This window comes from Urocampus carinirostris, chromosome 11, assembly GCF_059441175.1.
Source record: "Urocampus carinirostris isolate Australia breed hairy pipefish chromosome 11, RoL_Ucar_1.0, whole genome shotgun sequence".
Lineage (NCBI taxonomy): Eukaryota > Metazoa > Chordata > Actinopteri > Syngnathiformes > Syngnathidae > Urocampus > Urocampus carinirostris.
In genome coordinates, this window is record NC_142359.1 from 38,168,919 (window position 1) to 38,194,885 (window position 25,967).

The 25,967-nt window shown below is 40.7% G+C and overlaps 1 protein-coding gene across 4 annotated transcripts; it reads right to left on the reverse strand.

The window, feature by feature from the left end:
• Positions 1-1,126: 1,126 nt before the first annotated feature.
• nap1l1 (nucleosome assembly protein 1-like 1) lies at positions 1,127-24,314 on the reverse strand. 4 transcript variants are annotated; one of them, XR_015851946.1, is made up of 17 exons: positions 24,151-24,314; positions 21,530-21,568; positions 21,152-21,240; positions 14,155-14,257; positions 12,947-13,088; positions 11,952-12,044; positions 11,740-11,865; positions 11,607-11,678; positions 11,366-11,505; positions 11,150-11,295; positions 11,063-11,082; positions 10,882-11,004; positions 6,210-6,242; positions 6,088-6,138; positions 5,672-5,708; positions 4,325-4,363; positions 1,127-2,005 (listed from the first exon to the last, which is right to left on the reverse strand). XR_015851946.1 is itself a non-coding variant. In XM_088346706.1 (16 exons), the coding sequence occupies exons 2-15, from the start codon at positions 21,544-21,546 to the stop codon at positions 5,703-5,705; spliced, it is 1,161 nt and encodes a 386-aa protein (XP_088202832.1). In that variant the 5' UTR covers positions 21,547-21,568; positions 24,151-24,314; the 3' UTR covers positions 1,127-2,005; positions 5,672-5,702. The 4 variants fall into 4 exon arrangements, 3 of the variants coding, with proteins under 3 accessions (XP_088202832.1, XP_088202831.1, XP_088202830.1); XM_088346706.1 differs by lacking the exon at positions 4,325-4,363; XM_088346705.1 differs by lacking the exons at positions 4,325-4,363; positions 5,672-5,708 and having other exon boundaries at positions 11,964-12,044; positions 24,151-24,313.
• Between the last annotated feature and the right edge of the window lie 1,653 nt (positions 24,315-25,967).

Sequence of the window (25,967 nt, forward strand, 5' to 3'; positions counted from 1 at the left end):
TTTTGGACCCCCATATTACTTGATAATATGCATACATCCTAATATAACTCATTCTTAGGCAACAATTGAGTTGGGGGCCGCATTGGATTGTATTAAAAAAAAAAAAAAAAAAGTGGCAAAGGGGCCCATCTTGGAGACAAATCCAATTGAACTATGGATAAATATACATGTAGACACTTACAGGAGTTTTGTTTTAAAGGATTGGTTATGATCACAATTAAACCAAAATAATATAGGTACCAGTTTAAAGCACTTTATTAGCTATTGCAATTTGAAGTATTGATTTATTTTTAGTACTACAGCACTTTTTGTGATTCATTTTGTAATATTACTGCAGTATTTTTTGGGGGTATTTTGTACTATTTGTTGTATTTTGTAGATTTTCTGTAGAATTTAATTGGGTATCTGTAGAATATTTATAGTCCAGTATCACTGTAGTTTCATTTTTGTCTCATTTCCAGTGTAGAACCTTTGTAGTGTATTTTTGCATTTCTGTCGTATTTTTTCTAGTAGTACTGTATTATGTAGTATTTCTGCAGAAGTATTGTTTCCAAAGCAGTATCACAGGCATTTTGTGGATTTTTTTTTTTTTATAGTATTTCTGGGGTAATATTTCTGTAGTCGTATTTTGTATTACTATAGTAGTTGTTTTTTTTTAGTTATTTTCAGAATAAAACTAAAATATAACGTCCTTGTTTTTAAGCACCATGTTTGATATTTAGTTTTGTAGTTATTGTGTAGTATTTTTGTAGTGGACTAAGTGTCGATGGGGACAATGTCGGCACCGAAAATGTTAAAAGCTCTCGATGGGTTCCTTGGCAGTCGCAGGGCGCAAAGCTGCCGGCTTAGCTTAAAACCTAAATACTCGCAAAAGGCTCAGCAAAAACAACCCAGTGTGATTTGGTAACTTTGAAGTTCCATAAATTGTTGTGTTTTTTTTAAGGACTCAACTTTGAGTAGCACTACATAAAACAATGAAGCCTGGTGGTCAATACAAACCATACCTTTTAAACCAAGGTCTCCAATCTTAAGCTACTTTTGTTTCTAATTGGCGCAAAAGATTTTGGCAACGCCCTATGATAAAAGATCTTCAGCTTTTTGAAAGATTGACTCGTGTAAACTTGGGCATGTTTAACTGGTTTATTCATCAACATACACATACAGTAATTGAGTAAATTAGTTTTTGTAGCATGGTTGCTGTTCTGCCCCCTCCTAAAGTCACCTTTCCAACATTCCCCATGTGGCCTCTAAGAGTTCTGTACACCAAAATGTTTAAGAATAGTGGGGAACAGGGGTATGTCACACGCTCACGTTTGCATTCACAGTGCTAGAAAGGAATCGTGTTGTCAGTAACTTGAGAAGTGTGAGGAAAAAGCGCTGCTGAATGTCACAAAATAAAAAAAAAAAAAAAGAAATTGAAGCGCACACACACACTGGTAGTCAGTTTCATACCCTGCTTTTTTGGTTAATTTCCTTGAGTGAATGGACGCCAATCAGATTTCCTGGAATGTTTTTGACACTGAAGTGTACAGCAGAAGCGCTATGTGAAGGCCCACCAAGAGAGAAAAAGGATCACCTTGGATCCATCCTCTGCCACAGCTGTTGTCTATGAGCAAACACCACAAAAAGACTTTACAAGAACTAGTTTAGCAGTAAAGGTCATGCTTTTGCTCTTTTCTAATGTACAGAGAAGAAAAACGGCTCTAGTAAAATACTATATACGAGCCACACAGCTCAAAGTATCATGACCATGTTTTTTTTTTTTAAACATCTTTTTTTAAATAAGGTTGTTTTGTAACGAAAACCCTTGAAACCTCCAAATTGCTTACCAAGAAAGAATACAAAAACATCATAAGGCGGTAAGTTACTAGTTGTTCAACAATATAGAAGTGTGTTTTTCTTTCCTTCTTTATCAAATTAAGTTGTTAACAGTGCAGTTGAATTCCAGAGGTGGCAAAGCCACACATCACTGGGACTTGCATTCAGCTGGGGAGGCCTTGTCCTTCTGCACAAACAAAGGGAAAAATAATGACCAAGGTTGAAACAACAGAGCGAAAAAAAAAAAAAAAGTAATGAATAAGTCAGTTTATAATGCGGGTGCAATCAGATTTTGATGCATCACCTCACTTTGTCATCAATGTGATCTAAATGTGCAGAACTCACAATGGAGTCATGTAAATATGCATAGTCTCGCAGTTTGTTTTAATTTACTTACTCAGAAAAGGTGAGAATATTTGAGAGTAAAGACCAAAGATGTGCATCTGCATATTTTTGTTAGTTGCGATTGTAGCCTAGACTAGCGTTTTTCAACCCGTTTAGAGCCAAGGAACTCTTATTCATAAAAGTTGAGGCAAACTGTTGAATTTGTGTAAACATGCCTGGTGAGTTTCAGGTTTGGTCGATAAAGCTTTGGTTATGCTACATACATTGATAGTGACATATTTTTTCTGATCATTTGTGGTCACCGTGACACCTGAGAAAATACCGGTTATTCACTTTTTGACTATAATTTTAACCCGTTTCACTGTATGATCATGTTCTAGAAAAATGGCAATAACCATACTTGGTTAACCCCCACCCCTAGAAAACGGTAAGAAACCCACTTGGCTCACTAAGAAAATACTTCAGCAAATGTGTATGCAAGCCTTTCACTTCATTTGATGTATATTTTTCCATTCAAGTTTAAACGGCTTTAAACAAAACAAGTTGTATCAAATATTTCACTCTACTATATCAAGAGCGATGTTTTCCAATAGTCACATTCTGAATTCACTACAAATCAAGACTTGTTAACTAAAACGAACAAATGGAAAAACGTTTTAATGATAAATTATAAATAAAAATATGTATAAAAATAAAACGTTTAATTATATGAATAGATAAAACAATTAAGACTTAAGAGCCTGTTATTATTACCTTAAATTCCGGACTATAAGCCGCTACTTTTTTCCCCAAACCTGCGGCTTGTTCAGTGATGCGGCCAATATATGTAACTTTTCCAACAGCGGCGCTCGAGTACAAGAGGTAAGATTTATATATTCGCCAAGGAAGGCTGCAACTTCGTAGCTTGTGCACAAATTAAATTAGCGTAGACATATCCTCATCATGCAACTTGCTAAATGAAAGGCACATGAGGTAGCTTTCAAGCTAAAGGCAAACGAGTAGTTCGATAAAGGAGACAGAGCTACTGCACGTAAACTTCACTTTGCGAACGTGCTGCTACCGTGTTATTGATTAAGGGAGTGTTTACCACAGACGTGGTCGAAGTTTCTTTCCCATACTGGGGAAGACTACTTTGATGAAGTCAGGTATAAGGAGGAAGATGAGGACGGTTTACTGTGGTTTCTACAAGTGCGGTGTGTTTTTTAACAGACCTGTTAACCGTGTTGCGAGGGTATTGTTAGTAGCGTTTTGCTACCCTTCACAGGCACGGTTTGGGATGAAAGTTATAATTTAAGCTTTGAAAACTCTCGGTGTACCGTCTTTGTAAATATGTGTAACGGATGTATAATATGTATTTGCACCTGTATATTTTTGTAATGTATTTATTTGATACACTTATTCTGATATGTTTTGTGAATTAAAAAAGGGTCTGAGCAAACACGGGCTGATGGGAAGTGGGGTAAAGGTGAGTGAGACCTGTTGTCATGGCGGACAATAGTGGATATACATTTTTCCCCACCCTTACCTTTGGAAATACTTTTTTTCGTTGGATTAGTTTCAACGGGCACCCGGACTCTGCAGGTCTGCATTAAATTTTAAGTACCGGTATCATTTTCTGTTCATTTTACCGGATGTGGAGTTTGGACTGTGTAGTTCACATTCAGTTACAGTCGTGGGACTCAAAGCCAGGTTTGAATCAATTTTGTGTTTGTGGGCGCATGCGGCTTATATACAGGTGCGGCTTGTGTAAGTACAAAATCGGTTTTCCTCTTAAAATGTGGTGGGTGCGGCTTATAATCTGGTGCGCTCTATTGTCCGGAATTCACGGTAGATAAAAATCTATAACCGACAAAAGTTAACAGGCTTTTTTACTTAAAAATAAATGAAACATGAACAAAAAGCCAGCTGTATTAAATCATAGCTTTAAAAAACAAAAAAAAAAACAAAAACAACTGAATAGGCAGTAAAATGTTGACTGCAGTGGGTTATAATTAGACTCCATAAAAAAGTATTTTGTCATAAATGCACCATTGCTAAATAGTTATCACTTGTTAAGAACAATGGCTCAATAAGAGGGAGACATTTCTGTAGTATCACTAATGTTGGGGAAAAACGATTGATTTTTGGACTAAATAATGACTTAATACACCCGAGTTCTTACCAGATGTCCTTAGATTATATTTGTCATTTACTTGAGGCCCTAAGAGGAAAAAGTTTAATACACAATAATTCAGTGCTCCATTTTGCTCTACAGTAAGCAACTACATTCCATTTCAAGCTCAACCTATGCAGTCACAGCCAAACGCCGGAATAGAAAAGCTGTTTGAGAAACTGCAACTTTTCCACTTGTTTTAAGCTTTCTTTGCCAATCAGTGAGGAAAGACTTGTTTTTAGAATGAAAATGGATCAATAATGTTCCAAAAACAAAGCCAACAAACAGATCTGCCAAAACTAAAGAAATTACTTTGACAAAAAGTAGCTTCAACATACAGGAATTAAACATATACATATGTTGTGAGCATGATGATTGGACCAGGGGTGGGAAAGCCATGACCCGCGGGCCAAATACAGACCATCAACCTTTTTAATGAGACTGTTCCCCGTTTTTTTTTTAGTTCAAGATATTTATCAGATTTCGTGCTAATACTCAGGATAGCCCGTTTGCTTTTTGAGTGAGTGCACATCATCAGATTTAATGTTGAAAAGGACAATAGAACTGCTTTATAGGTGGGGTGCTTAGTTTGAAGTGTCTTTAAAAAAACTTAAATATTTTCTCTATTGAGAGTGTGTTAAGAATGCTAAGTTTTAAGAGCCCTCATGCTTTTTCCATTGAGCCTTTCTGCTTTTATCACGCCGAAAAAAAGCAGGAAGTTTATCTGAGCGAGTCTAAGAAATACCATGTACTTGCACACAAATCATGAGTTACTCTGCCACCATTTCCTGGCTTAATCATGATTGCAGCTTTAAGTTCTCAAATGCTGCACCCCACCTTTAATTCTGACCATTTCAAATTAATTAAGCAGTCAATCATAAAACCAATAAATTATCATACTATGCAGATGTCTGCATGTATATTCCTACATGCACGAGAAACGACAGGCGCACTTTAGTATACCTCATTAATATGGCTTTCACATTCTTTAGCCTTTTGCAAATTTTGACCTTTTAATCCAACTTGCATTGACAGGAGAAGCATACTAATTTATACTTGTATAATGACAAAAACCATTGTATTCATTTTTTTCTGACGTATAATATTTGCTACCATTTTAAGCAGATAATTTTGTTCCTCCTGGCCCATTGTCTTCTGCAGATTTTTTTCCAAACCAAAAGTAGCCCGCAAGTCAAAGTTTGCACACCCCCAGATTAAATGTCAAAAATCCAAAGCAATGAGTTAGTGAGGAGCACACAGCAGCAAAACAAGAGGGACAAAAAAAAAAAAAAAAAAAAAAAAAAAAGTTAAGGTTTGGCGATGGTAGCAAGCAGACAGTTGACAAGCTGTACCTACCGGGACAGGGTTATTTTTCTACAGTCACCACTTAAACCTAGTGAGGAAAAATTTAAAGAGCTGACAATTGATGCCAAAAACATGAGCGATTGACAAGACAATGACATCGAGAAAATGAAGGCAAAAATAATAGCATTGTGCAGTTTGGAGAGCAGCATGCCGCTGGTTCAAGTGGGTTAGGGAATATAAACAAGACTTTGGGTGAAAAGAAGAGCTGCTACTTTAACCAACTAAAAATGTTGACTTATTGGTTCAAGCCCTAAGTCAAACGAAAACATTACGATAATTACAAGCAATGAGATGCATTAGAATGCATAGATTGGGTTTTGTGAATGACAAATTCTTAGATGGGATATAAAAGAAAATCCAAAGTCATGACCCGGGAATTCTGCGGTGATGCCAGGCAAAGACCTCACCTTGGGATCATAATCCGGGTCGTTCTCCTCGTCCGCTTCCTCCTCGCCTTCCTAAAACCAACCAGAAAAATGTTTGGTGTTCAGTGCTGACTTGAACAACCACAAGTCATTGGAAAACTCACCTCATCATCAGCCTCTTCCCCCTCTTCGTCATACTGAGAAAAATAAAGGCATCAGATTAAAACCAGGAACCATTCAAATTTTATCATCAAGGTAGCCAATACGACATTAGATGGATTGGACAATTAACGAGATCACGATTGTTGTTGTTGGTCTATGCATTTATACCAACAACAACTGGTGTAGAAATGCGAAGATAATCTCGAATCACTGCTCACGAGACATTGAACTTTTGACGGTGATCTGCAGACCCTTCTACCTACCGAGGGAATTTAGCGCGACTATCATTACTGCCGTGTACGTGCCCCCCAGCGCTAATACGAAGGAGGCAATGGACGTTCTCTACCGAACTGCAGCATGCTTACACAGAGTGCATTTTTATTGCGGCGGGGGACTTTAACCAGGCCAATATGAAAACAGTTCTCCCGCATTTCCATCAGCATGTAAACTTTGCTACAAGAGGTAGGAACACATTAGACCTGGCCTACACAAACATCAAAGGTGCATATAAAGCAGCCCCCCGCCCCCACCTTGGCTCATCAGATCACCTTTCCGTTATGCTAATTCCAGCATACAAGCCCCTGCTGACCAGAGAAAAACCTACAGTGAAGCAGGTGAGGGTGTGGTCTGAGGGGGCAATGGAGGCACTACAGGACTGTTTTGATTGCACTGATTGGGACATGTTTAAATCGGCTGCCACTTACAACAAAATAAATATAGATGAGTACGCCATTTCTGTGTCAGCCTACATCAGTAAATGCGCAGAAGACGTCAGCAAGACCAAAACTATATGCACCCGTGCCAATCAGAAGCCCTGGATGACTGCTGAGATACGCAAACAACTAAAAGTACGGAACCTTGCCTTTAAATCTGGTGACAAGGAGGCGCTGAGATCAGCGAGGGCTAACCTGAACCGTGCTATCAGACTAGCTAAGCGAACGCACAGTCAAAAAATCCAGGAACGTTTCCTCAGTACAACCAACACCAGGGATATGTGGAAAGGCATTCAGGCCATCACCAAATACAAGCCAACCACCGCCCCAGTGCAGGACACTAGCATGGACTTTCTGAATGACCTCAACAAATTCTTTGGAAGGTTCGAGGCACAAAACGGCACCCCTGCAGCGAAAGCGGTTCCAAATCAGGACGAAAGAGCACTCCACCTGGACTCAACTGACGTGAGAAAGACCCTGAGAGGGGTCAACACAAGGAAGGCTCCAGGCCCGGACAACATTCCGGGGCAGATACTTAGGGAGTGCGCCGATCAGCTGGCTTGTGTACTAACAGACATTTTCAACACCTCGCTAGACCAAGCCAAAGTACCATCATGCTTCAAAATTGCCAACATCATCCCAGTGCCAAAGAAACCCCAGATCTTATCATTCAACGATTACCGGCCCGTTGCACTGACTCCTATCATAATGAAGTGCTTTGAGAGACGGGTTAAAGAGCACATCACCTCCAGTCTCCCCTCCTCATTCGACCCCTTTCAGTTTGCCTACCGGACAAACCGCTCCACCAGGGATGCCATCTCCTCTGCGCTTCACCTGAGCCTGACACACCTAGAGGAGAAGAACACCCATGTGCGGATGCTGTTCCTGGACTTCAGTTCAGCATTCATCACCATCATCCCACAACATCTGGTAGACAAAATGAGACTCCTGGGTTTCAACACCCCCCTGCGGAACTGGCTGCTGGACTTCCTCAGTGACAGACCCCAATCAGTGCGGATAGGTCAGAACATCTCAGATGTCATCTACCTCAGCACGGGCTCCCCCCAAGGCTGTGTCCTGAGCCCCTTGCTGTTCAGCTTGATGACACACGACTGCGTCCCTAGGTCCTCCACAAACCACATCGTGAAGTACTCTGACGACACAACAGTGGGCCTCATTAGGGACGACAACGACCTGGCCTACAGAGAGGAGGTGGAGCAGTTGGTGGGCTGGTGCAGGGACAACAGCCTGGTCCTGAATGTTGACAAAACTAAAGAGATCATTGTCGACTTTAGGAAAAACCAGCCCAACCATGCCCCACTTTGCATCAACAACAAGGCTGTGGAGGTTGTCAGCAGTATCAAGTTCCTAGGGGTGCACATTACAAACAAACTCACCTGGTCCGTGAACACTGCATCACTAGTTAAGAGGGCACAGCAGCGCCTGTACTTCCTGCGGAGGATGAGGAGAGCCCACCTGCCCCGACCTTTCCTCATCGCATTCTACAGGGGCACCATAGAGAGTATCCTGACCAGCTGTATCTCTGTGTGGTGTGGAGGCTGCAGCGCTACCGACTGGGGTAGTGTGAGGAGGGTAACGAGGACAGCAGAGAAAATAATCGGGACTACACTTCCCTCCATTCAGGACATTGGCCAGAAGCGCTGCCTATCCCATGCTAAGAACATTATCGGGGACCCCTCTCACCCCCATCATGGACTGTTCACTCTGCTAGCCTCTGGGAAGAGGTACTGCAGTGTGCGGTGCAGGACCACCAGGTTCCGCAGTAGTCTAGTCCCCCTGGCCATTAGACTGTTCAATGGTCAATCTAACATATAGTTAACCTAAATCTAAACGGCTGCTAATTTGACTTTTTGCACTACTGGCAGTTCTTTATAGCTTGCCACTCCTTGCACATTTGCTCTCTGCACTATTGTACTTACAGCGTTATTGTTACAGTGTTACTGTTTACCTGACTTGTTAACCTGACTGCCCATTTTGCACATCTGGTTAGCTACTCCTCTTGCACTATCGGCACTATGGTAAAATACTATACGTAGCCATAATACAATACAACTTTTACTTATATCTGTACATTCAAGGAAACTGGGCGGGTCAGATGTATCGACATTTCGTTCTGTATACACGTGTACTAGAATGACAATAAAGTAGATCTGAATCTGAATGACAAGATAATTTGATGTAATGATATAATTCTAAGCCCATTTTATTCTGACGAGTTTAAGTCAGACTCATTCATTCTTTTACTTGGGTTGCAATGTGCTTTAGATCTTATCTCTTGAACTGAATTTAGACTATTAACCTACATCACGCGTGACGTCATAGCCAAAGCAGGAAGTAAAACAAGATTTGCACTGGTCAGAAGACAAAAGGAAAAGAAAAGCTGACATTGCTGCTCGTGCTTGTCATATTGTGTGTTAGAATCAGAAAACGTTAGTGATCGTAAATTGAAGTTTTACAGAATCCAAGCAGACACTCCTGATCAAAGAAAGACAAGAGTTGTTATATGCAATCAAGCCGAGGTTTGCAGCACACACTTCATATCAGGCAAGAAAAATCAAACATTGATTGTTGCTACCAAGTCCATATTAGATGGTATAGCGGCAAAGTATCTTGTTATTTCCTTAGCTTCGGCCAAATGCCAATGCTAGCTCTGCAACACTGCGTACGGCTGCCCGAAAATAAAAACAAGCACCTAATGCAAACAAACATTAGGCACACTAAGTCGTTTACTAGATGCATTTAATTATTCAATTATTGTTTTTTTTTTTAGAAGCATGCCTTGACAGCATTTAGGATACCAAACAACAGTTGAAGCTAATAAAATGTGATATTTTACCATTAAGTGACAGACTTGATATATAACGAAAACTAACAGCAACAACAGTTTTGTTTTCCTCAGTCTTCTGACCAATGCAAGTCTTGTTTTGCCGTAACCTTTGGCTGGGATGTAGGTTATTAAACTTTAAAGTCAAAGCCAACCATCAGGTGGAAGAGCGCTCATATTTGGACAGAGAGGCCGCAGGTCCAATTCACCGGTCCTTAGAGTTAAATGTCAAAGTGTACTTGGGCAAAACACTGAACCTGACTTGCATGTCATTGGTGTGTGAGTGGGACATTGTAAAGCACTTGGGGAGGTCTTCAGTGACTTGAAAAGAGATATGTAAATCCAGACCATCCATTTTAATGCAACAGAGCTAAACTTAGGATGTACGCTTGTTGACATATCGTCTTGCCCTAGCTTTTGCCTCCAGGCTAAGTCCCGCCCATCAGTTGCATCATAATGTTTACGGACAAAGCAAAGAGAAAAGCCAAGACAGGAAAAAGTAACATCACCGCTTCCCTAATTTCAGTAGAGGGACTTGGTGTCAAATCTTAGTAGTATGTTAGTCGAGGCAACACATTGTGAAAAACAATCCGCAAGTCAATATATGGGCATTGCCAACGGATTGCTAAACGGCTCCCTGTATCAATAACTGGGAATCAAATAACTGACGTGTGAAAAACATGACATTCGAAATTATTCAGAATGTAGAACCATATGAAAATCCATTCAACCAAGGGGCCTATATATGTATTAACGTCTGCCTCACCAAATTATGATTGTGTTATGTGATATTTGCATGAACGGGGTAAGCATATTTAATGGAGTCCTCTTGAAGCCAGTGTGTGTTAAAGGGCAATGTACAAAAATAGCTTGTATTCAATATGAAGGGTTATTGTCAAATTGTGCAAATCAAATCTGAACTATTAAAAACAAAACTTGTTCAGGGGGCACAGTTCAATGTCAGATTTGTTTTAACATAGTAAAAATAATTTAGAAACAAAAAAAAATATAAATTAAAAAAAACTTTCTTCACACTAAATACCCCGTCACGGAGGAAAAAAAACAACAAAAAAACACTGCAGTAAAAGATATCAATCCGATTCAAGAATCCCTTACGTCATCGTCGTCATCTTCTATGGCCTCTCCCGTAAAGTATAGAACAGCCCGGGGGATGATTCGCTCGCGGATGAAGTGGCCGATCTCAAAGTCGGCTGCCAGAACTGCCTCCGAATCTTCATCCTGGAGTGAGAGCCGGTGGAACTCATTGGCCATTTTGGAACAGGAATCAAATACTTACCAATTCTCCGTTTTCAGGGACTGCAAAGAATGAAGAAAAAAAGGTAAGATGAATACAGTCATCCAAAAATTCTAATTCCAACAATACCTTCTGGTGGGCTGAAAAAATTGAAAAAGGAATCGTTGGGAATGGTTTTGGTGACCGTCCTGACGGTGCCACGGCCCTTGTGCTTCTGCTTCTTCTTGATGGTTTTTAATGTGACGTTTTTGCCCTTTGTCCAGTCGATGGTGGAACTAAGGTTCCACAGGACAACAACCTCAGCATTTCATCTAATAAACAAGGTACTTTGAAAATGAAACTCACCCCGTGCAAGAAACGATTTCCGGTCCGTCAAAGGAGAAGGGGTCGCTCTCATCAGGCTCTGATCTCATTTTGTAAGTTTTGGTTAACACAGTGTTGGTGAAAAAGTCGTTAGGCTCAAAGTGGAACTCCAACTCAAAGCTCTGCAAAAAAAAATAATAATAAATAAATAAAAAATAAATAAAAATAAAAAAGACCCAAATGAACACTTAGGAATACATAAAAATATATTTTTGCGACTTACCATAGGTTGCTCTGGGTCTGAGAACTTCACTTTGATATCTTGTAAATGTTTGAGGATTGGCTCATCATGTTCCTGAGGAAGCAGCAAGTCAGATATAACCCAGCAGAGGGAGGCCAAGCACATTCAGGCATACCTGCAGCATGTCGCTGAGGAGGTCCACATTTTTAAAAACAGTTAACCAGAACTCTGGGATGCCTTTAGGGTCTTCTTTCTCTTCATCCTTCTTCTCTTCCAACTTTGCTTTCTCCTTCATCTCATCCTGCAGAAGGGGAAGACATATCCTCACGGTTATATTTGCAGAGCACATGGATGAAACATGAAGTTAAACATAGACATCACCTGTACCTGCTTACTTACTGTCAGCTCTTCATCCTCGTCTGCTTCCCAGTTGCATTCGTCGTCTGTGGGCTCATATGCTGCTTTGACAATCTCACTTCTCTGGAAAATAAAAACTTGCATTATTTTTCGGGAACATGTCCCAGTTTTCTGCATGTTCCTTTACGGGGCAACGCTCTATACTTGGCGTCAGAGCCAATTCAAATGTTGAAATTGTCAATGTCTCATGAATATTTTTCTTATTATGGATGCACAAATATTGGAATATGGGCCTGAAAATGAAAGTAAACGTGCAGCTGTTCCCCAAAGGTCCAAACATTGAAATAAATTACACACACACGCACAAGTTCACAACTGTATGGCGCACAAAAGCATTTACTTTTCTTCAATTGTATAGCACCGCCCAATGTGTGTGTGTGTGTGTGTGTGTGTTGTTGTAAGGCGGACGTAGTAGAGGACAACATGAGAACAATAACAAGTGAAGTGTGGGTTGCGTCTGAAGTTCACCCATCAGGTGTGCTTCAAGTGTCTGTTAAATACAGCAGTGGCACATGTAACCGACTGCTGCTTTTAATACTGTGCACCTTATGGTCATTAAAACATTTTAGGGCATTTTAGTTAACGGACAAGACAGTAAATAGCCAGAAGAAAACAAGAGAAGGAACAGATTATAATGGTGTGGTAGTTGGTGCAGGCTATTCACAATTACATATACGCATTGTTGAACTATAAATAAATAATAATAATAATAATTTCCTTTGTATTGTCATTCTTTGTAACAATGTACACAGATACAGCTGGTGACTGGGATTGAACAAGGTTAAATGCTTGTTATCTATCATTCCTCTCTTGATTATTTAGTATATCAGACAAGGTATTCTGCAAAGATGTCCGACAATATGATATGAAAACTCATGTTTATCTCAGAAGGGGACTTTGCATTGCTTAAAAGCACCACACGAAACATGTAAAGGAATAGAAATTGTATTTGCGACAATACGTACTTTATCAAAAAGTGGCTGATAAAGGGCCGCATACTTTCTCTCCAGCTCATGGACCTCTTTGTAGAACTTTGCCTCGATATGAGCGCACTTTACTTGCAGGTTCTTGAGGGCATTGATGCGTCGCTTCACCACTTTTGGTAAGCTGCATGGAAATTCAAGCAATGCTTAGGACAGTCAGCAAAGCCTTTGCATATCAGAAGGCTAAACTGCCATTAGCTGTGACATTAACAAAAAGATAATATTGGATTCATGCATGGTGTCATTTTCAGACCACAATGCAACCAAAAGTAATTTTTGATACATTTGCCATCCCAAACAACACCCAGGAAACAAATGCTTTATAGCCACCCAGATTTAAATTTCCAAGCCAAGGGGTAAAACAGTGTTCATTTTACCTCTGAACAGGGATTGGTCCCGGGGACTCGCATGCTCAAAAATCTATGGGTCCCAACAGAGATCTATGGGTCCCCAAAATTGTGTTATCGAGGTTGAAATTGTAAATCGGCGACAAATATATAATATAAATCTAGATATTCATTCAGTTTTAATCACAGTTTATTGGTAATACAAATCAGTTATCACTTCAAGATTTTTCAGTTCACAACAATTTTGGCAGAAAAGTCCTTATCTTGCTTAGGAGTATTATTTTGTTTATTTTCTTTCGTCGAGTCGTTCGCTTCAACACACGTGTTTTCCTAACGATCTTCCGAAGAATTTCTCCGCCGTTTATTCGTGCCGGAATTATTGCCGTTGTTATTACTTTCGGCATTATGTTTCGACTCATTACTGACACTGAAGAAATTACCAATTTTGTGTTGATTTTCACCTTAAAAATCGACGACAACCACCACAACAGTGACTTAATCTCGAAGCGAGATCTAGTTTGCAGAGATCGGCGTGCAGACGAAAACTCGAACTACGAGACCAAAACAACAATGGCGGATCTGCCTGACAAAAAGTTTGGAGTGCGGTAAATCTTTGTTGAAAAAAAGTTATCGGGTAATAAAGAAAATTTTGAGTCGAAAAAGTTGTGACCCGGGGGACGCGCATTGATTTGACACTATGCGTCCCCAGCAAAAATGATGCGTCTAGGACGCAGGCAAACGAGAACACTGGGTAAAATAATACTCCTGTGCTATGCTGGCATGTATACTTGAGGCCTGAACATTAACCAGACAAAATAAATAAATATATATATATAATCTCACCTCTCAATGTACCCAGAAGGAGACCCGTTGAGGCCGTCAAGCCCCTCTTGTAGAGCAGCCAAGATCTGAGGATTCTGCATAAGTTGCTCTGTCAGCTGACGAGCTGGGGACACACAAATAGCATCAGTAGAAGCAAATAGGCACCCTGGTAGGCTCACGACTATGGTTGTGCTGTAAAATAGAATTTAGTGCCAGGGTGGAGTGAATTATTGATCGATCTCACGTGAGATTAAATAGGTGGGGGATGTTTCCGTTTAAGTATGCCCAATTAGACACTTCCCTACTTGCGGACGATTGTTCGTAAGTTGCTTCAGTGCTGTATTTTGTATGGAATGCATATTTAAGGTTTAGGTATGCATGTTTAGGCTTGTACAAGTAACCCTTATGGTACTAAAAAAAAAAATAAACCTTTAATAAAATATGCGCTATAAAGATGAAGTTAAGTGTAACTTACTTTTGGGAGGTAAGCTTTAAAAGATTTGGCGGCTTCCTCCAACGCGGTAGAAAGTGGCCAAAAAAGCGATCCAATCATTTTATCAACTGCATCAAGCATTCTTATTCCCCTTTAATTTCAGAAGAAACGGCTCGCCTCTTTACATCAACCATTTTGAATGGATGCACGATATATTAAACAATAAAAAGGTCAAGGTTCTCAGCCCGCTGGAGATAGTATATAGACAGTACAGAATGTTTACACACAAACTAGAAAGGGGAAGCTGATTTTTTTTCTTCGGGGTGGATGCTGGGTGACCCCTCACATCGTCACACGCCGGAAAGAAGCGCGTCAGTACTGTCCTCTACTCAGAAAAAGGTGCACACAATACAAAATCTACCTTACAGCAATGTCCGGATATTTTTCAACATCCCGAAAAATGTTCGTAAGTAGGGGAGGCTCTTTATGGGGTAATTTCACGCAAACTAAGTAAAAAAATATGTATATATATCAGGCCAGCAGTTGTGTAAAGATTGAAGCAACAATGGGTGGTGATTTCAAAAACTGTTTTCTAAAGGACTAAGTGCCTCAGTCATTACCATGGTAACCCCAAATTGCTTTCCAAGTGGACTCAAGCTGCCCGTTTCCTCAACTGTGTACCGCTTTCAAGAGCAGAGATCGCTAAATATTATTCTTTCCATACAGTAAAACCCCGGGTGCGATGTCCTTTGCGCTCTGTAACCTCCTCCTATCTAGGTGTTAGGTAAGGACCGTGTCGGCGGTTGTTCAGAAATATTCTCCAGTTTCTATGATTTGTCTCTTGATAGTCTAACACAGATGGTCAGTAGGGCCAAACTACAGGGAGTGCAGAATTATTAGGCAAATGAGTATTTTGACCACGTCATCCTCTTTATGCATGTTGTCTTACTCCAAGCTGTATAGGCTCGAAAGCCTACTACCAATTAAGCATATCAGGTGATGTGCATCTCTGTAATGAGAAGGGGTGTGGTCTAATGACATCAACACCCTATATCAGGTGTGCATAATTATTAGGCAACTTCCTTTCCTTTGGCAAAATGGGTCAGAAGAGGGACTTGACGCTCTGAAAAGTCAAAAATAGTGAGATATCTTGCAGAGGGATGCAGCACTCTTAAAATTGCCAAGCTTCTGAAGCGTGATCATCGGACAATCAAACATTACATTCAAAATAGTCAACAGGGTCGCAAGAAGCGTGTAGAAAAACCAAGGCGCAAAATAACTGCCCGTGAACTGAGAAAAGTCAAGCGTACAACTGCCAAGATGCCACTTGCCACCAGTTTTGCCATATTTCAGAGTTGCAACATCACTGGAGTGCCCAAAAGCACAAGGTGTGCAATACTCAGAGACATGGCCAAGGTAAGAAAGGCTGAAAAACGACCACCACTGAACAAGACACACAAGCTGAAACGTCAAGACTGGGCCAAGAAAAATCTCAAGACTGATTTTTCTAAGGTTTTATGGACTGATGAAATGAGAGTGAGTCTTGATGGGCCAGATGGATGGGCCCGTGGCTGGATCGGTAAAGGGCAGAGAGCTCCAGTCCGCCTCAGACGCCAGCAAGGTGGAGGTGGGGTACTGGTATGGGCTGGTATCATCAAAGATGAGCTTGTGGGGCCTTTTCGGGTTGAGGATGGACTCAAGCTCAACTCCCAGTCCTACTGCCAGTTTCTGGAAGACACCTTCTTCAAGCAGTGGTACAGGAAGAAGTCCGCATCCTTCAAGAAAAACATGATTTTCATGCAGGACAACGCTCCATCACACGCATCCAAGTACTCCACAGCGTGTCTGGCAAGAAAGGGTCTAAAAGAAGAAAAACTAATGACATGGCCTCCTTGTTCACCTGATCTGAACCCCATAGAGAACCTGTGGTCCCTCATCAAATGTGAGATTTACAAGGAGGGAAAACAGTACACCTCTCTGAACAGTGTCTGGGAGGCTGTGGTTGCTGCTGCACGCAATGTTGATCGTGAACAGATCAAAGCACTGACAGAATCTATGGATGGCAGGCTTTTGAGTGTCCTTGCAAAGAAAGGTGGCTATATTGGTCACTGATTTGTTTTTGTTTTGTTTTTGAATGTCAGAAATGTATATTTGTGAATGTTGAGCTGTTATATTGGTTTCCCTGATGAAAATAAATAATTGAAATGGGTATACATTTGTTTTTTGTTAAGTTGCCTAATAATTATGCACAGTAATAGTCACCTGCACACACAGATATCCTCCTAAAATAGCTAAAACTAAAAAAGCCCCACTCCAACTTCCAAAATATTCAGCTTTGATATTAATGAGACTTTTGGGTTCATTAAGAACATGGTTGTTGTTCAATAATAAAATTAATCCTCAAAAATACAACTTGCCTAATAATTCTGCACTCCCTGTACTTGCCTGCTTGAACAGTTTCCAGCCTCACTGGTGAAAGATCGGTTTGGGATATTAGGACCATCAGTTTTAAATATTAATATGTCGCTATCCTCGGGTATTGTTCCTGTAGCCTTCAAGTCTGCAGTCATTAAACCCACGCTTAAGCGACCTGACTTTGACCCGGAAAGACTAGCCAATTATAGGCCAGTGTCATTTTTTTTTTTTGCAAAAATACTCGAAAAGGTCGCTGCACAGCAGTTAAATTACTTAATTCAGAAAAAAAACTCTTCGAAACTGTCCAGTTAGCATTTAGGGCAAATCACTCTACGGAGACAGCCCTGGCTAAAGTAACCAATGATCTCCTTTTAGCAATAGATTCCGGTGCCTCATCAATGTTACTGCCGCTGGATCTCAGTGCTGCTTTTGATACCGTCGACCACAACATATTACCGTATTTTCCGCACTATAAGGCGCACCTAAAAGCCTTTATTTTTTTCAAAAGCTAACCATGCGCCTTATTTATGGATCAACATTAAGTTTTCCAACTAACTTGCAGCCGCCGACTCGATTTTCCCCCGAACGCCAAGTAGTACGCGGTGGATGGTGGGATTTATTTACCGGCGTTTCATTGGCTAACCAATGTGTCAATCATCAGTTGAATCGATCACTATTGGCTAAAGTTATTCGGAGGTCAAGAGGCGGATCCTTTTTATAATGTACAGGCTGCCATTGGCTTAAACAGCGAAACAAAGCCTGCAATTGGCCGAAAAAGATTAATGCGTATAGCATGTGGCCGATGTATTTGTAAATATTGTATTCTCCTGGATTTACTACCCTCACGGATATAAGAGGACATTGCCTGCACATTATTATGAACACAATGACTTCGGTGAGCTATTCCCGGTTTTATATTGTCTTGTTTCAGACTGAACTCGATGTTTCTGTGATAAGCGGTGCAGATAATGGATAGAATGGAGTGTCTATTTTTAAATTAAACTCAATTCCAAGTGTTTATTGTCATATGCACAGTAAAGTTGCGAGCGAAAAAGAAAATAGATACGAAGGAATGGTTATCATTTCTTGAATCCCAAGACTTTAACCTTCCAAATGATGGAACGATGCATTTGAGTGACATCTTACGGACACCGCATTCGCACGTGTTCTCGACACGTATTTGCGTCTTTGCAAGCTTTCGGAATGTTAAGGGGGTAATAAGTTGGACTGAACTATCTGACTGTTTTGTCCACGTTCCCATTGTAGCGCCTTATAATCCGGTGCGTCTTATATATGTCAAAAATAGGACCAAAAACTATTTTTTCGGGGTGCGCCTTATAGTGCGGAAAATACAGTACTTGCTTGTCTGGAATGCATTGGTATCTCAGGAACTGTACTCTAATGGTTTAGGTCCTACCTGTCAGACAAGATGCAATGTGTTAACTATGGCAATCGGACCTCTAAACAATCTAATGTCCCCTGTGGTGTTCCACAGGGCTCTATACTTGGCCACCTTTTTAGTATTTATATGATCCCGCTTGGTGACATTATCAGGGATGTGATTGACGTGAGGAGAAAAAGTCTGAAACCCAACCAGGGGTTTGGGGGCCGGAGGCCCCCTGGGGTGACCAGGGCAGAGCGCAAAGCCCCCCCGAAGCTCCTGGGTTTTAAGCAATTTACTTGTCCAAAACCATGCTTAAATTAATAATTTCAGTAACATTTTTAGAAGATTTAAATAAAATAATTTGCCCATATACCTGATTATTTTTGTAAATACAGTAAAACTCGGATAAGTCGGACTCGCATAAGTCGGATTCTCGGATAAGTCGGACAAATTGCGTGGAACGTTTGTTCTCTAGGCTTTTCTGTAGTATTACACCTCGCATAAGTCGGATTTTATAAGTCGGATCCTCGCCTAAGTCGGATGGATTTTTCCGTACAATTGACCCTTTTTAATGGTTTTCGCCTCTGATAAGTCGGATCGGTATCAGGTCGCCTAGGACATCTCCCAAATGCTCTAAATTTCAGCCTCCAGTGGCAGTAAGCGATGGAATTTTCCGGGAAGATTTTCACTCCTCACAGATTTTCCGGGAAGATTTTCACCCCTCCCAGATTTTCCGGGAAGATTTCTTGATGTGACGTGGCGTTCCGTGATTGGCAGAGGCTATTCATCAAACTCCTCCTCAGTGTTGAATGATAGCACTCTCAATCACAGCACGCGGTCATAGAACAAAGCCTCGTAATCATAATCCCATTGTTTCTTATTACAGTAGTGCTAGCATTCAAATTGAATTTGTGTGAATTTCTTTGGACTTCCTTGCGGTCTGTGCGGTCTACGGTGTGGCGATGGCCTCAAGTTCTAAAACCAAAGGCAGGAGTCTCAAGACTAGAACGTATGAAGAAAAGCTCGCTATCATTGAATTCCAAGAAAAGAATCAGCACATGAAGCAAAAAGACATCGCGGCGAAGTTTGGAATGAGCCCTCAAACTTTGAGCGACATTCTGAAAAGCAAGAAGGTATTTCATTTTACATATACAGTACAAGTATGCACTTTTCTAAGAGTTAAATTTCTTCTTAGTTCGAAATTTTGCGACCTCGGATAAGTCGGATCCTCGGATAAGTCGGATGAAAATGACCGGTCCATCTGGATCCGACTTATCCGAGGTTTACTGTACTGCAAGGTCAGTTCCAATGCAGTTCAGACCCTGTAGACAATTTATGCAATTTTTCTAACGGCCGCCAGAGCAATAAAGGTAAGAGTGAGACAGTCGGATTTTTAATTTGTGTGCTACGCAAGTGAAAGTGAAAAAGTCTTAATTCCAACTATAGTCGGAAAAATCACATCCCTGCATTATCTGCAAGGATAATATTAGTTTCCATTGCCATGCAGATGACACTCAACTGTATGTGCCACTGGAGACAACTGGACAGTTAAGTTGTAGAAATCTGGAGACTTGCCTTACTGAGATTCAAAGATGGATGTCACTTAATTTTTTACGCCTTAACCCAGAAAAAAACTGAAATGTTGATTATTGGTCTGGCTCACTGTCGTCAGTCATTTTCAAACACTACCCTGAACCTAGACAAATGTAATATCCCCCATAGTGACTCGGTCAAAAATCTAGGTGTTATATTTGATCCTATTCTGTCGTTTGTCACACATTAAAAATATTATTAGAATAGCTTTCTACCATCTCTGTAATATCGCAAAGATTCGTCCAATGCTGTCCCAATCAGATGCAGAGGTTTTAATTCATGCGTTTATTACTTCTCGACTTGATTACTGTAATGTATTGCTTTCTGGTCTCCCGATGTCTAGCATCAAAAGTTTGCAGCTGGTTCAGAACGCAGCAGCTACACTTTTGACTAAGACCAAAAAGTTTGAGCATATTACTCCTGTATTGGCCAACTTACACTGGTTCCCAGTCCACTTAAGATGCGACTCTTTTATCAACATATAAATGTTTGCATGGACTTGCACCCTCTTATCTCTTTGATTTGATTTCCCCCTATGTTCCTGCACGGAGTCTGCGCTCGGAAAATGCCGGTCTACTTGTGACTCCGAGAGCCAAGTAGTCTGCAGGCTTGAGAGCGTTCTCCATCCGGGCACCGGTGCTATGGAATGCCCTGCCTCCGGAGAGAAGATCTGCAACCTCAATGGAAGTTTTTAGATCAAGGCTTAAGGCACACTTCTATTCCAAAGCTTATGATTGATGCCCACCTCATATTCTGTATTGTCCTGTCTTTTCCCGACTGCCTAGTGATATGAAGGAGAATGAAGATTTTAGATGAGTCAGCGGACCAGCATTTGACCTGAAGCATGTGAACGCCTGCATGGACCAGCTGGCAGAGATGGGAAGCTGCGTTGTGGCCGTCATAGACTTACTGGACTAGTTTACAGGCTGGGTTTATTTTCTGCAAAATCTACTGATAACAAAACCTGAAGGGAGGGATTTATTACTGTAATTATATATATATATATTATATGCTGCTTGTCTGGGAAGTTTACATAAAAACTACTGCACCTACATATCTAAATTGTTCTGAAATAATTTGCAAATACACAACATCAGAAAGCTTGAATCTACAACATTAAATGTCAATGATTTTTAGTTGTCGAAACAAAAGCACAAAAGTGTCGAGCAACAATAGAAATTCAAGAAGAATACCTTTGCTTTTGGAATTTTCTACAGTCTCCTCCTCCTCAACATCTTCCACGTCTTCCATATCTGCCGGATCCATCTCCGGCTGATCTTTGCTTTTGGGTAGGGAAAATATATTTTTAAAAACATTTAAATCTGCTTTGTTCAGGAGTTTAAATTGTAGGGGCTTGTTACAGCTCAGAATGACCCCAAACTTGTTAAGTTACATTTTAAGAGATTTTACACCCTTCCCACAAAAAGGTCAGCATTGACTACAAGCCGATGAGTTGTCAAATGACACAACTAGGAATTGTCAAGTCTTCAAATGTAAAACTCAAGCGCCACCAGACCTTCACTGCCCCCCCCCCTCCCGACAAAACAACAAAAGTGTTTTAAGGAACTCACTTGTCAATGTCTGCCATCACAGCCAAGTATCAAGCAATGCTAAAAAGAGAAAGACAAAGAAAATAAGTTCGACATACCTGAAAGTATGATTGTCACAACAACTTCATGCCAGTATATCTGATCTCAAATGTATACGTCTTTAAATGCTTTTCTTTCAAAAACAAACTAGGTTGGAACCTATTGGAGGATTATTTTGTGTGTTTAAATGATTTTTGTTGAGATATGACGCAAAAATCTTAATATTGTAGCAGTTGTATTCAAAATGTTTTCTCTGGTTAACGGGGAAGCCTTGTTTGGTTGAAAGCATCAATTCACTAACAGAATTTACTTAGTCATCTACTATTAAATAATGTTTTGTGTCCTTTTGGATTAGAAATCCAAAAGGTTAGCCCCTTCACAGAAATAGTTCCTATGATAATGTTGAATTAAATTTTTGTTAGTGTCGGATTAAAAACTCACGTGCCAATTTGGAGGATCAATTTAGGAAGGTTATTGGTCAGCCACATTTTGTCTTAATTTGTTTCCAAATTAATGACGGGATCCAGAGAGTGAAAGTGTAAAGGTAGCGGTAGAAGAAAAAAAAACAAACATGCATTTATTGGGGTTTAAATCATATCTAAATCAAGTACTGCATAAAACATACATTCCCCCAAAGAAAGCTTTCTTCAGCCACTGAGACAGGATTCCTACACTTTAAGGCTCAACTTTTCTTCATTCAAGACTAAGACTTTTTAATGCTCTTTGAAATTTAATTAAGGACCAACTCGCCAAAAATAACATGAAAAAACATGAATTAAAGGCAATTTTGAACAATTTCATCTGAAAAAAAAACATAGCATTCTCAAAGCTTTTAGAGTGGGGGGGGGGTAAAAGAGGATAACAACAGTACTTCATGGATTCCAGAGAACTCTTCTGCTACACTATGAAGCATTTTATCACGTCGCATGAAAAAAAGACTTTGTGGTCCAGTGTAAAACATTTTTGGGAAAAACAACACTGCTATATTTATGTACCATTATAAAAAGACATGCTTGGAAAAAAAACAATCTTTATACACCCGGGATGTGAACAATTGATAAATACTACTACAGGCGTTTACTTTTAAAAGACTTCGGAAAATTATATGAGAGACAATAAAATGCCAATTAGGCCTTGTTTTCAGGATTATGAATTCAATGTCTTTCAGACCACGGATTCACAGGAACCCTGCAGAGATTATCTTGTCATGCAGGAAACTATGTGCATTCGTTTTAGCTGCATGTTAACTTCTCCTTGCACCTTAATGCATTGTTTTTCAACCAGTGTGCCATGGCACATCAGTCAAGCTATTCTAGTCTACTTTAGAGACACAGATAATATCAAAGAAATCCGTCGTCTGTGCCAGTGCAAGGTCAACATCAAGAGCGATTGGAAATAATTGCTTTTTTAAGTCTTACCTGTTTTGAATATATTTGTATTGCAATAGGTTCACTTGACCATAAGGTTCATTTTAAAATTAGGCGCCGTGCATGGCTGACTCCCGATTGGTGTGTGAGGATAAGTGTGAAGCACATTGTAAAGCGCTTTGGGAGGTTCTCATTGACTTGAAAAGCGCTATATAAATGAAGACCATTTACCATCTGTCCACTTGGATTTTACTTTTTTTTTTAAACCACTCAATCCTGTTGACTGTTAGATACCGAGTGTCTAAGAGTTAAATTGAAAATGATGATCGCGGATTAATTTCTTGGCTAAGTATGTTACTGAAAAACAATTTTCCATCAATTATATTATAAACAATCGCATCTACAAAGGGTTTGAAATTAAAAGTTCATCGCCAATAAGCAGATACCCAGATTGACATGTCACAATACATAAGCCTTTCTATGGTTCTTATCAGCCAGGAATGGATACAACAGATTACTTAATCTTTGCTATTTTATCATCCAACTCGTTAAAGAAAAACAATTTTACAGTGGTTGCCAAAAAAATGCTCCAGCGACCACGTGTTGCTTGCTCACGTAACTTGAGTTAATTTCAAGACAAATACATTTCTCCGTTAACGTAGCCATCGAACTCTGCGTTCCTCGAACAGTAACAGTCCACCATTCCAATTTTGGCCGAAAGACAAATGAGTTATGTACCTTCGCTATACTGTAAGATAGCCACCGGAAGCTAACTTTAGCCACCGGCCTTGCTTTTTGCACTTAGCCGGTTAGCTTTGTCGGGAGACCACGCCAACAGAGCACCGCGTCGACATTTTCCTTTATAGCTGTTTCGGGCCACATTTACATTCTTTGAGGCATCTCCCACTATGAAATCAACATTTTATAGCGCACACATTTCGCATAATCAAGGTAATCAACTCAGAACAATTTAATTTCATGATGCAGCACCAAAATATTGTTAAGCTTAAATAGACTAATAATTCACCGTTTATGTATGCAGTGTCAACGTTTTAATCGAATGTGACAGTGAATAGATTAGGATCCCGGAGACCATCGCTGTCGATGGCTAGCATTAGCCGACTAGCACCCAGCGACGCCGCTTTTAACGTAACGCTGAAATTAAATGCCCACTTTAAAACCCTGACCGAAAACACGGGTGAGGTCGGTATGTTCCGCACAAACGCCGCGTCTTACCGAAGCTGTCGAGCCGGCGGCGGATGCTTTAAAGGTGGACGCTGCGTAGCGACTCTTAGGCAAGGAGAGGGGAAAAAAACACTCCGCTCGCTTGGCGGCAAGAGAGGACCTAAAGCCCGCCGTCAGCGCTCATATACACTCGACGTCATCACGTTACCCGCCATTCGCCTAGGTAACCCTTCGGGTGGGTGGGGCCACGGTCAAGCGACGACCCCAATAACTAAAAAAACACACTTTCATTGTAAGGCAAGGTCTTAAATATTCACTTAACTGTCCAAAAGAATCAGATTTAAAAAACAAATATACCAAATTTCTGGACTATAAAGCGCATTAAAAAAAATGGCTAGAAATTTTAAAGTGCTTCTTGAACACCGCAAAATGCTGCTGATAAAATTGGGAATGCACACAGTATTAACTTGTGAGCATTACTAGAATGGACGTAAGCAGCCTGTATTTGGGCGTGCTCAAGCACCACAATGCCTGTGCATTGTTTGTTGATGCCCTTGCAACATCCATTGCAGCCAGGTCATCTTGGAAGGTGGATTACTTCATGTGTGACCCATTCTCAAGCTTTCTTAATTTCCTCATGCTGAGGTTTTTGAGTTGTTAACTTGCCCTCATGTAGAGTTTTTAATATCCTCTGGGTTTGTACGGTTGGTTGAAATCCTTGAAAATCCTTAAAAATGCTTACATTTTAAGGTTGTGTGTGAAAAGTGAATTCATTCATAGCAAAGTGCTTGGAAGTGTTGGCAGGTTTTTCAAGTCTTCTTAAAAATGACGCAGAGACTTGCTCTTTTGTGGCTCTGCTTTGCCATTGACTTTATTCCCTCGTGATTAACAGCAGCTGACATTAGTTTGTATGGTATCGTCCCATGTAGCGTCAGGACAGGTACAGTGCATCCGGAAAGTATTCACAGCGCTTCACTTTTTCCACATTTTGTTATTGTGGTGTGTTGTAATACACTCCCCTTCCTGCGGTGTCGCTGTATACTAGTGTGCAGCCTTGTACTTGTGCTTGAGAACTACCGAGGACGAAGTTAAGTAAACACTCTATGAATGTACCGTCCGTGCCTGTCGTGAATCTACTACAACCCTACTACAATTCTACTACATACACAACATATTGGCGACGAGGATGACTTGGATCGGAATCTCACAACCCCCTGCTTTGCTTGAAACCCCGGGGAGCCTACGATGTTGTACACCACGTGGATTCAGATGTTCGAAAATTACCTGCTAGCATTGACTGCAAACGACATGCCGGACAAACGAAAACGCGCACTACTGCTGCACTGTTTAGGCACAGAAGGGCAGAGAATTTTTCTTTCCCTTCCCGACACTGGCACTTCTTACAAATCCGCCTGTGATGCGCTAAAAACTGTCTTTGTACCGAAGATGAATGTCGTGGCTGAGCGTAGCACGTTCCGTCAGCGTGCTCAGAGACCGGGCGAGACCACTGCTCAGTTCATTGCAGCATTACTTCCGTGTGCAAAATGAGCTTGCCGTGCAGAACAGTGTCATTGTGCGTGGCACTCATCGTGTTGTGATACCACAACAGCTACAGGAAAAAATGATCCAACTTGCTCATGCTACATACCAAGGGATCGTCCGCACAAAACAAAGCCTGAGAGACTTGTACTGGTGGCCTGGAATGGATTGTCACGTTAAGCTCGCCATCAAATCATGCACCACCTGCTTGCATCATGACAAAACCGCAACCACACGTACTGCCCCATTACAGCCTGTGCCCACCCCAACTGCTGCCTGGGAAAAGGTTGCTGTGGACATTGTTGGTCCTATTCACTCTGCGCCTGCTG